Here is a 12,086-nt window from a genome sequence, read left to right as displayed (position 1 = left end):
CACGACGGACACAAAGCTGTTACATGTTCAGACGTGGATCTTTGTGATCACAAACAGAAACGTGCCCTTACTTGACACCATGCATTGTGTAGTTATTCATTTATAAAAATGCAATCAGTTCATTAAAAGAGCTGAACAGCACACGGCATCAGCACCTCACTGGGGAACACAAGCAGCCTTTGGAGACTGATGCTCCCTCTCCAGAACATTCCCAACAGAAAAGAGTCTTTCTGCTACCCATATCTTGGAAGCAACAAGAAAACCCACCACACAAATGAACATGGCAGAGGTCTAAATCATCTGGAATTCGGGCAGCTTATCATGCTCTATTTCACTTCTGTCGGGTGGACAACAAGAAGAAAAGGAAAAAGGCATTCAGAAGCTATTCTTAATACTTGATTCTTAAACCAAGTAAGAAAGGTGATTTATGATCATAAAGTGGCAATATTATAAACACCTTATGTTTACCACTTCTCTTTTTTTCCCAGCAAGTTATAAATCCCAGCTCATATCGCTTCTCAACTGAACTCACCTCTCTGACACGCAGCGTCCAGCTCAGCGTGGCAGCCCGTGGCAGCCGTGCCCTTCCCAGGCATCCTACAACAAAGGCAGCATATTTGGGCAGAACAAATATAATCTGCTACCTCAACAAATATAATCTACTACCTCAAGCATTTCTTCAGTTCCACTTTGAAAAGTTACGGCTTGAAATTTTGCAAGACCAAAAATTCTAATTATGCATTTCACTGCTTACAGTGAAGTTACTTAAAATTAATATTTTTATTTGTCTTTTGTTTAAGAATCTAATGACAACTTTGTCTTGTGGAGTTCAATAACAAAACAGAACAGAGTGTGGCATGCATTGTAAATGACTGACTCATTAGAGCTCACCTTGAAAATAAAGTGCTGTTTAAATGGCAAGAGCACCCCAAACATCTTGACGATATGAGTATCATCATTTATCATGCCATGCAATAGAAAAGAACCAGGGGGCAGTAACATTCAGTGAATCCTTCTGCATTTCCTGGCTATACAAACCATGGAGTGAGACACTGAACAGCAGCCCCACTGAAAGGGACTCGGTCAATAGCAAGTTGAACGTAAGTCAACATTGCACCCAGGCAGCCAGGAAGGCCAACTGTATCCTGAGGTGCATCAAGCAGAGCATTGCTAACTGGCCAAGGGAAGTGACTGTCCCACCTTACACTGCACCAGTGCAGCTTTGCGTACCATGTGCAGTTGTGGGTACCACAGTACAAAAAGGAACAGAACTGCTCAAGAATGTCCAAAGGAGGTCTACAAAGATGATAAAGGGTCTGGAGGGGAAGAGATGTGAGGTGTGGCTGAGAGCCCTCAGTATGTCCAGCCCAGAGAAGATGAGGCTATCTCATGAGGGGGAGTAGAGGGGGAGCTCCAAGCTCTGCTCTCTGTGACAATGACAGGGCCTAGAGGAATGGCATGGAGCAATCGGGGAGGGGCTGGTGGGGGTTAGGGAAGGAGTCTGTACCAGTGGCTGGTTGGGCACAGAGCAGGCTGCCCAGGGCAGTGGGCACAACATTCTCAGACATAGGGTTCAGATTTTGGGTGGTCCTGTGTGGAGCTGAGAGCTGGACTAAGTGATGTCTATAGGTCCCTTCCAAGCTAGGATATTCTGTGATTCAGACACTTTCTGCTTCTTTAAACAGAGCCATCATGAACAGGCCAGGTGGAGTTCTGTCTACTAACATGGGGGAAATCTGTGTTACTTTATATTCCACTATATATAAAACAATATCATCAGGAGCCAGCAAACTGACCTCAGTAAAGAACTGGGAATCTAGCAGATGTTCTAGAAAGAACCACACGGAACAGAAACAGGACATAAGGGAAACATACGGGAACCACCATCTCCAGAAATTTCAGTCTAAGTGAAAATGTTCAGGTGGAGGAAGTTATTCTGTTCCACACTCTGCTTCATCTGGAGCAAAGGATATTTGAAACAATCACTGCCGAAGTAAAAATAATGGTGATTTTTTTTTTCATGGACATTTTATATGTTAAACGCATAACAAACTTGTTAGTTAATGCAAAGACCCTCCACCTGGTGCTGAATACTGCCACAGCAAAAGAAAAGTTTATTTATAAGAAAAAATCTCATTCAATAATGTGATCAGATCTTGGTTACGAGCAGTCCCAAAACAACACATGAGGGTGAAGGACACCCTTTGGAAAAACAACCATTCCCCATCCCCTTATTTTCCATCATCCTGCTTCAACCCGCAGGGACAGGCTCCCAGCAGCCACACTGCTCTCCAGATGTGTGGCTGAGGCAAAGCAGTGCTTTGCATGGACACCTACACATATCTCCGTGTGTGTGAGCATAAAATCAGATGTGCCTTTTGCTATTGCAGAAGAATCACGCAATGACAGACCTTTGTGCGCTGCTCTCTCAAACATCTTGGATGACCTATTACTGGTGTGCACAAATCATTCAGCCTGTTTCTTCAGAGTCAAAAATAAGATTTTGTTTAAGTCGGACTAAATCCCTTCTCAAGGCAACAATTTGCAATGTAAACACCATCACCTCAAAACTCAAGCTGCATTGTTATGGACCCAATTATGGCTTTCAGCTCACGGAGTGTGCAGGCGGCGGGGGAAGCAGCAGCGGGCCCAGCACCGTGCAGCCCTTACACAACTCCACAACGTTCGTCCTTGCTGTTTCGTAACCTTCCATGCGCAACAACGAGTAAAAATAGAGGTAACGTGTGCGGGTTAGAAATCTGTGACAAGAAGCATCCCGTCTGCGCGCTGCTGGGAGGAAATGAGCTAAGATTTGTTTACAGTGTGGCCGTGCTCTGCAGCAGGGGCATTGTAAGGCAAAGGAAAGGGAAAAAAAAAACAAACCACCAGCATTGCTCGTTTTGAGGTAAGATTCCTAATAACGGGAATGGCAAAGGTGCAAAAACTAAGCGAAGTACGCCCGAACACCCGCCTCATCACGCAGCATCCATCTGCAGCACCACGTCCAGTGACAGGCGCTGCTTCGCGTGAGGAAACGCGCTTCACCAAAAGAAACTGCCCAGATGACCTCATTGAAAGCGAACGAAGCGAACGAAATTGAACTCTCCAAGGCCGGGTCAGCGGGGGGTCAGCGGCGTCCGGCGGGGGGAGCCCGGAGCACACGGTGTCCTGGCCGCCCGCTCCGCTCGCTCACGGCTCAGGGGCACCTCGCAGCAGCCCCGCACCGCTCCGCACCGCCCCGAGCCCGGCGCTCTCCCCCAGCGCCCCCTCGCGTCCCGCACAGAAGCGCGGCGCGCAGCAGGTGGGAGCGGGGGCCGGGCCGGGGCGGGGCAAGGCGTGCGAAATCCCCCACGCGTTGCGTTAGTTTCCGGGCCGGGGGGGGAGAGGGGTGAGTCACGGCGGGATGTATAAATGAGGTTGAGTACCTGCCTGCTGTAGGATTTCTGCCATTTCCAGCGTCCTTGGGATTTCTGTAGCTGCGAGGAAAGAGTAGAGAGGCTCGCCGGGATATGCTTCTACCCTGTGCATTGCTGGCCGCTCTCCTGGCTGCCGGCCACGCAGGTGAGTGGGGGGCGCGATGGGGGCGGGGGACTTCGGCTTTGGCTCTGCGTCCCGGCGGCGCGGAGAGCTCCCAGACAGAAGACAGCGGGCCGGGCCCGCCGCGATGCTCACAGCAGGAGCGCAGGTCTTCCGCTTTACGCACCGTATAGCTCCGAAGGCAGTGCAGCAGGAGGGGCTGTCGGACTGTGTCCCACTGTGTGTGGAGCTGGTTCGTTGCAGCCCGCACGGTGCACTTTCCAACTTGTGTCACTGGTGTTGCCCAGAGCTGCCCGGAGCCTCGTGCGTGTGGAACTCGTTCTGCTGCCCGCCCTGTGAGCACTGATGCACCTAAGATGCAACGCAGTACAGGGGCAGTGCTGACCCAGTAGAGAAGGTGCTCTTTTAACTGTTTGATTTTATTCCAGCCAACCCTTGCTGCTCCCTCCCGTGTCAGAACAGAGGTGTGTGCATGACAACAGGATTTGATCGGTATGAATGTGACTGCACAAGGACTGGCTATTATGGGGAAAACTGTACGACACGTAAGTACCTCTGATCTCTCTGCATGGAAATGGAGTCTGAGAACTCAATTACAGAATTGCAGGTTATAATGAATAGTGACTTCAAATCTTTCTGTCTTTGCTCACAGCGGAATTCTTCACGTGGCTGAAACTAACACTGAAACCTACGCCAAATACTGTCCACTACATTCTCACTCACTTCAAAGGAGTCTGGAACATCATCAACAATATTTCCTTCTTACGAGATACTATTATGAGATACGTGTTGACGTGTAAGTATACTTTCATGCTTGCAGTACTTCTAACTGACAGGAGCTACGTGTAGGACATTAAATTCCCTATTTGATTAGTTTACTGATAAAACAGCAAGCTAAAATATGTTATGGGAAAAGCACTCCAAAGGGAACTTAGGATCTAAGGGTATTTATGCTTGGTATGAAATAAGCATTCAGACAAATGCATTTTTTTCCTTATCTTAAATACTGACTCAAATTTTGCTAATGCAACCTGCCCCATTTGTTATAAATTTGGTAGCTGGATCCATCTGGTAACTGGGACTTATTTGTATTATTTAGTAGCCATAAGTTACTGAAGTTAAATGGGATTATGCGTGTGGAGTTTGTGGATGCAATGGCTGCCAGAAGTACAGGGAAACCATCTAGTACTTCTTGATGGACTTCTTGTACTTCTTAGTCTCCATATATTAATATATGCCAAATACACACACACACACACACACACACACATATATATATTTATATTTTTTTTTTTCTTCCAGCAAGATCACACTTGATTGACAGCCCACCAACATACAATAGTGACTATAATTACAAATCCTGGGAAGCTTATTCCAATCTTTCCTATTACACAAGAAGCCTTCCACCAATAGGACATGACTGTCCAACACCGATGGGTGTTAAAGGTAAGGAATAAAACAGATACCTTGTGTTCATTTCCAGGGTTTTCATTTATCTTTTTGTCCTAGAAAACACCAACAGATCTCGTCTACATCTTAATGCACTGTTGGCTTTGAGAATAGCAACAAATGAGATAGATTGTGTAATGAGCTAAAAGATAACCATTCTGGTACTCATTATTGAACTGTGTTCTAAAACCAGGAATTAGAAAGCTTCTAATAAATTCAAAAATGTAAGCATGGGAAAACTGTGACTATAGCAAACAAAAAGAAGATAGTTCCCCTTGTTAGTAAGCTGCTATTCTTTGTTAGAGATTTGAAAATGGGAAACGTATTTGGTTGTGAGGAGCAAAAATAAGTACTAAGCATAATTGCCATGAATATCTTGCTATAAGAAAACTCTTCTTCTAGGTAAGAAAGAGCTCCCAGATTCAAAGCTGATTGTGGAGAAATTCTTGCTGCGGAGAAAATTTATTCCTGACCCACAAGGCACAAACGTGATGTTCACTTTCTTTGCCCAGCACTTCACTCATCAGTTCTTTAAGACAGACCATAAGAAAGGACCTGGCTTCACTAAAGCTTATGGCCATGGGGTAAGATCATAGCTTTGGAACTTGAACGCAGTGCTAAAGCTCTTAGGAGCTACCAAGCACTTAGAATGATATTTTACAGGTAGTCAGGATGTGCAGACACTCGTGGATATGCTGTGCAACACAGCAAGAAATTTTTGACCTTATGTGGCTGCTCTTTGGGCAAAAATCCAGCAACATGTTAGCACCTCTTAGGTCAGAAATGTCTGTACCAAGAACATAATTCTGCTTAAGATCTCTGTAGAGTGAGGACTGTGATTTCTTCAAAGAATCTGCTTTTTACCTAAAGCGTGCTAGATGCAATGGGTATTTAGAACTATTCTGGACTCCTTCCGCAACTGATGGAGATGCTTTGTACAGTATTTTGTTTTGTGCTGCTAATTAGGCAGTTTTAGAAGAACTTGAAAAGCAAATTTAGATTTTAAGATATTTATCTGCAAAAAGACAGTTTTGGGGTAAAGAAATTGTCCATATAAATACAACGTGCATGTCTAAAACAGATCTGTAACATCTCTGTATATATAAAGAGCTGTCTGCTTAATAAAATGCCATTGACACTCTAAACAGAGTCCTCCTAAATTGCCAGTCTGATTTAAAAACTTAATGCAGAGATTGCTGCAGTTGCCAGGAAATAATTTGGCTTCATCTTAAATATCAGTGTGTGATACTTATAAGGTAACAGTACTGTAATCACAAGGTAAACATCTGTGGATGCCAGATCATCTGTTAGAAATAGGACCTGTCCTAAAATAGGAAAAAATGTTATCTTGTCTTCATGTTCTCAATATTATTTTACAGGTTGACTTGAACCACATTTATGGAGAGACCCTGGAGAGACAACTTAAGTTAAGACTTCGCAAGGATGGAAAACTAAAGTACCAGGTATGTCTTACATTAATTCCTTAAAATTAGCTCTTATTTTACAGCATAGCTTGCCTAAAGTTGGCGCTAGTGGAGTCAATGCATTGTGACTTATAAGCATTTTAGCTTATAATTCTTTCTTGCTTTTTCCTGTGCCTCCTCCCTGGCAGATGATTAATGGAGAAATGTATCCACCAACTGTAAAGGACACTCAAGCAGAGATGATCTACCCTCCTCATGTTCCTGAGCACCTACAGTTTTCTGTTGGGCAGGAGGTGTTTGGCTTGGTCCCAGGCTTAATGATGTATGCAACAATATGGCTGAGAGAACACAATAGAGTCTGTGACATCTTGAAACAGGAGCATCCAGAGTGGGATGATGAGCAGCTATTTCAGACTACAAGACTCATATTGATAGGTGTGTCACTTTTGCATGTGCAACTCTTAACATTCTCTTGAGCTTAACACTTCTACCCATTTTTCTGTGGTAGCTGCGGTAGATTTAATAAGAGGAAGAACTGTTTAATTGATATGTGAAGGAATAAATCCGAACCTTCATGACCCCACACTGGAACTGTATTTAAATACAGCTTTTTCCTGCCTATGTTAAACACCAAAATGAAGAAAATGAAGTCAAGTGATAGATAGTTCCCTTTATCTGAGAGAAGCAGAACTAAAAAGACAGGAAGCTAAGGTTAGTTTTTCAGAGTGAAACCCTGTGAAGTTAGGTGACCAGTTGCTCCCAAACGGTGGTAATTTCCTTTTCTTCTGGGACTGGCTCAATTCAGGTATACTTTGAGATGGGCTGTAGTGAAGTCAGGAAGCGGCGTAGAATAAAATTCTACATGTTTCTTAAGTTTTAACTTTCTGTGAAGTGGCATTATATCTTGTTAATGTTGATACACAGTTGGAAAAAGTCTGTGCCCAAATAGCAAATGAAACAGTAAACCAAGAGAAAGCAATTACGTGAAACAGCTCAGAAGCTGAAAGATTGCCTTTAGATGCTGACTTCCTTTTTCTCCTACCTTTATCCTAGGTTATTACTGTTTATGTTGTGTTTGATTATACAATATTAATGGTTTTCTACAGATTTGGTAGAAAACCAAAGGAGGTGTAGTTTGGGAGAGGATAAGCAGAGTGGAGGAAGCTTTGCAGGTGGTAGGGAGGAAAGCTTTTCTCCCAAAATATAAATCTACATTCCGTAAGATACTACAGGATGCTAATGAGTGTACTATTCTTGATTTCTATAGTTCTGTAGGTTTTCTGTTTGTTTCCTTCCATAGAGAAGCCTAGAAATATGTCCTCAGAGCAGGGTAACTGCCTGGTGTTTCTTAGGGTAAGTGGTACTGACTTTGTATCCTGTTTATTCTCCAACAGGAGAAACGATCAAGATAGTTATTGAAGATTACGTGCAGCACTTGAGTGGCTACCACTTCAAACTGAAGTTTGATCCTGAGCTTCTGTTCAACCAGCGTTTTCAATACCAGAACCGAATTGCAGCTGAATTCAATACTCTGTACCACTGGCACCCACTTCTGCCTGACACTTTTCAGATCCATGACCAGGAGTACACTTTCCAGCAGTTCCTCTACAACAACTCCATAATGCTGGAACATGGTCTTTCCCATATGGTGAAATCTTTCTCCAAGCAAAGTGCTGGCAGGGTAGGTACATTCTCAAGTTACTAGTTAACAGAAACATAACTTGGGGGCATTGACCAGCAGAGCAATACATTTATCCAGAGCTAGTAACATAAAGATACAACTTTCTCAGCTTTCATCTGGAGGTCTTACTACTTTTTTTTTGTTGTTATTGTTTCTATCAAATAGGTTGCTGGTGGGAAAAATGTTCCAGCTGCAGTACAGAAAGTAGCAAAGGCTTCAATTGACCAAAGTAGACAAATGAGATACCAGTCCTTGAATGAGTACAGGAAACGCTTCATGTTGAAACCATTCAAATCATTTGAGGAACTTACAGGTAACAGTTTTTTAATTTTTCCTTATATACAAGTTCCATTTTTCCATAAAGTGGGTAATTGAAGCCTGCAACACTATTTCTGAACTTCAGCAGGATATTGTTGCTGTTTTTAAAAAAAGGACTTTCCACTTATGGGTTATTCATTAATAATTACAGGAGAAAAAGAAATGGCTGCTGAACTAGAAGAACTTTATGGAGACATAGATGCTATGGAACTGTATCCCGGCCTTCTTGTAGAAAAGCCACGACCAGGTGCCATCTTTGGTGAAACAATGGTAGAAATTGGTGCACCGTTCTCTCTGAAAGGACTGATGGGAAATACAATATGCTCCCCTGAGTACTGGAAGCCAAGCACCTTTGGTGGAAAAGTGGGGTTTGAAATAATCAATACTGCCTCCTTACAGAAGCTCATCTGCAACAATGTGAAAGGCTGTCCTTTCACTGCTTTCCATGTCTTAAATCCTGAACCCACAGAGGCAACCATTAATGTTAGTACCTCAAACACAGCAATGGAAGATATCAACCCCACACTGCTACTGAAAGAGCGATCTGCTGAGTTGTAAATTAGCCATCTAATTTATTTATTTATCTAAGTTATTCTATTTATAGCTCTAGTATTTAGAAAACAAAAAGCAACCCTCTGCATCCTCACTTTGAGGGTTGCCCTAGATTCCTTACTCAGGTAAGGCTTCATTTTAGAAAAAGGGATTTTCTGCATTTCTGTTCTGCAGTAGTGAATCCCTTGTTTAAAGCCTTCTGTAGCAGAACTACGTATTCCAAAATGGACCAAATTCCAGGTTTTTTTTTTACTTGTTTTAATACTTGACAAAAGGGTGTTAGGGTTGTTGTTTGTTTGTTGTTTTGTCTTCTCACTTTGATAGGTCACATAACACTAAAAAATCAAGTTATTGCCTCAGCAATTTTTTAAACTTGAAAATAGACCTTCAAACTAAAAAATGAGAATTTGATTTAATGAAAACTGCCAAAAGAGATTCTGAGTTCTGTATGAGCAATCCAAGATTAACAAATACCTTTGAGACTTGCTTGTTTATAGTCAGAAAATGCATTGCATTTATCAATGACACTACCTCTCCCTCATGCAAATAAGGCACTTTGTATAGTAATTTACATGATTGGGTTTTTTTTGTAAGTCTGTCCTTTTGTGTGGCATTACATTTCTTCATTTTTTTAATTTAATTATTAATTTAATTATTTAATGATTATAATAGAGCTTGTCTATTACTTGTTTTCGAAGCATGTCACTGAAGTATTATTTATGAGATGATGTTAACAGTGGTACTGAGCTTAGATATGACTGTCAGGCAAGAAAACAAGGCTGCTTGTATATCAGTAGACATTTTATTTTGTGAGTTTGGGGGAGATCTTAAAGTTTATTATTAGTATACTATAATACTAATTATTATTAGTATTAGTGTGTGTGGGGGGGCAGGGTTCTTGTTGGTTTTTATTTTTGTAGCTATAATTCTCTGGTCAATCTAAATTCTCTAAATGATATAAATCTGTCATTCTAAATAAAACTATACATTTCTTTTGTCCCTAGGGACATGACTGTGATATAGGTTTATTTAGCCAAACTGAAATTTATTGGGGAATAATTTAGGAAATTAAAAATTGTGACACCATGTAAACAAAAGCAGTACTGACTTCAAGGCACCAAGGCTTTGTTAGTCAAAGTCTGTATAAATAGAGCTCTAACTCGTGACTATAAACTGTTTATTGGGTTGGGGGGGGAGGTTAATGTTTTATTTATTAAAGTATAAACAAAGGCATTTTAAAGGAGTGACTTAAGCTCTAAGGAGAAAAAAAAATAATAGCTAGCTAAGCACAAAATATCCCAGACGCATTTGTCCTGGTCTAGTACTAATCTAGTCTTACTGGGGCACGTAAGAACTTAAGTGAGATCTTGTACCAGCTCTTCAACCTTTGCCTATAAGGGTATCTTTTTTTAATTTCTAGAGAGGAAATGTAGAAGATGATCTTCCCATAAAATCAGCTGGGGAACTGTAGATAAAAAGAATGTTACTTCAGACTGGAGTAGAGCAGCAACCTGGTATTCTGTGCCCCCAGCCAAAATTCCTTGGCTACTTGTGGAAAAGGACTTGTTTTATATTTTCATCTGAATCTCTTGAATGCTTGTAGAGGCTTGTGATGTGGTACTAGTATAGTTTGATTGTGATTTCTGTATTTCTTTTGATTTGTTTAAATATGCTGATTATGTTCTACATTGTGAACTTGTAACTGGTAGCACAAATGGCTGATTCCAGATCTCCCACAGCAGTTGATACCAGTGACTGATTTTGGTATAAATGCTTTGGGAAATGGAAGGGTGCTTTGTTTTTATATTTGAGGCACAAAGAAGGAAGAAAATTCAATAACCTCATACAAAAAAGAGGCCAGTACTGTGTTCAATTAATGAAAATTACTTAATTAAAAGTTAAGCTTGTAGCTGTCATTCAGACCACTTTTGGAACACACTTTGGGGCACTTACATACCATTTGCAAGGAAAACTGTATGGCTTAAAATCAAAGGAAGACGAGTCTGGGCAGGTTTAGTTATTTTGAGGTAGGTTAAAAAAGAATTCATGAAAATAAGTTCATTTCAGCTGAGTCCTTACAAGCTGCTTTGGAAAGGAATCCAGTTTGCTCTACACTTTGTCCTCTGAAGCTGTGTTTTAACGCTTTCTGTCACCCAACCTGCTGGGCTTGGCTGGGTTCAAGTTGCTCGTGATAAATGTGTATGTTTGAGATTATTTATTTAAAATTCTGTGAATTGTTTTTCACTCTATTTTTATAGGTCAAGAATGGGGTTTTTTTAAATGCAATTGTTTATATAAATAAACTGAAAACATTATATTGATGGGCTCCTTTGTTTTATGCCAAGTATTGTTGAAGGAAATTGTACATCATCCAACTACCAGTTTCTTTCTCTTTTGCCACTCATTAAAAGAGACTTCACTATGAAGCCCATAGAGCACTCACCATGCTATACAGCAGTGATGCTGTCTTGTGTATGGAAGTATTTTGGAGGGAGGGGTCACTGGTCAATTCATGCACCAGTGTGGTGGTGTAACTAATAATCCTTTGTGACTGCATTCAAGCTCTCCAAAGCACAAATAGTTCATAGTTGTTTCCCTCTGGGCTTAATAAACTTCAAAAGGGAAAGATGCTTTGGGATAGTAGTAATCAGAAACAGCCTCTTGTGTAGTACTTTGCCACTGCTGTCAGAGAGATACAGCACTGTTGAGAAGAGGCTCAATCAGCTGTGATGTTCTCTATGAACACCACTGATCATATGTCTTCCCTTTGCTTGAGGTGGAAAAATAGCGAAGGTATCTTTTGCTGGCTTTTGCAAAGGATTCTGCAAGTTGGAATGGTGGGTGATGGGATTAGGTTAAGAGAAGTAGTACAGTTAATAAAATCCTGAGGCAAAATTGGTTGCAGTGGTTCTTCTCCTCCAGAAAAGACCTTGAGTAACCTAGTTTCTTCTCTTAATTTTCATTTCACTAAGGAAAGCTATAAAAGGCATCCCTGAGGAGATCAGGTACCTCATACTGCCTACCACCTCCACACAGCCACTGACCAAATGCTACTTCCAGCACCTATAGCATCCTGCTGTAACCGTCTCTGTTAGTTACCCAGCTCTGTATTGGCAGTGCTCCCT

The 12,086-nt window shown here is 41.6% G+C and overlaps 1 protein-coding gene across 2 annotated transcripts; it reads left to right on the top strand.

Annotated features, from left to right (window-relative positions):
- Nucleotides 1-3,339: 3,339 nt before the first annotated feature.
- PTGS2 (prostaglandin-endoperoxide synthase 2) lies at nucleotides 3,340-11,276 on the top strand. 2 transcript variants are annotated; one of them, XM_085510847.1, is made up of 11 exons: nucleotides 3,358-3,561; nucleotides 3,966-4,082; nucleotides 4,190-4,333; nucleotides 4,840-4,983; nucleotides 5,389-5,570; nucleotides 6,366-6,449; nucleotides 6,599-6,845; nucleotides 7,805-8,091; nucleotides 8,257-8,404; nucleotides 8,561-8,892; nucleotides 10,382-11,276. In XM_085510847.1, the coding sequence occupies exons 1-11, from the start codon at nucleotides 3,510-3,512 to the stop codon at nucleotides 10,430-10,432; spliced, it is 1,788 nt and encodes a 595-aa protein (XP_085366973.1). In that variant the 5' UTR covers nucleotides 3,358-3,509; the 3' UTR covers nucleotides 10,433-11,276. The 2 variants fall into 2 exon arrangements, with proteins under 2 accessions (XP_015725377.2, XP_085366973.1); XM_015869891.3 differs by lacking the exon at nucleotides 10,382-11,276 and having other exon boundaries at nucleotides 3,340-3,561; nucleotides 8,561-9,968.
- The last annotated feature ends 810 nt before the right edge of the window (nucleotides 11,277-12,086 follow it).

Source organism: Coturnix japonica, chromosome 11 (assembly GCF_054131305.1).
Source record: "Coturnix japonica strain WE chromosome 11, WE-NBRP24, whole genome shotgun sequence".
NCBI lineage: Eukaryota > Metazoa > Chordata > Aves > Galliformes > Phasianidae > Coturnix > Coturnix japonica.
This window is presented reverse-complemented; position numbering and strand designations above follow the sequence as displayed.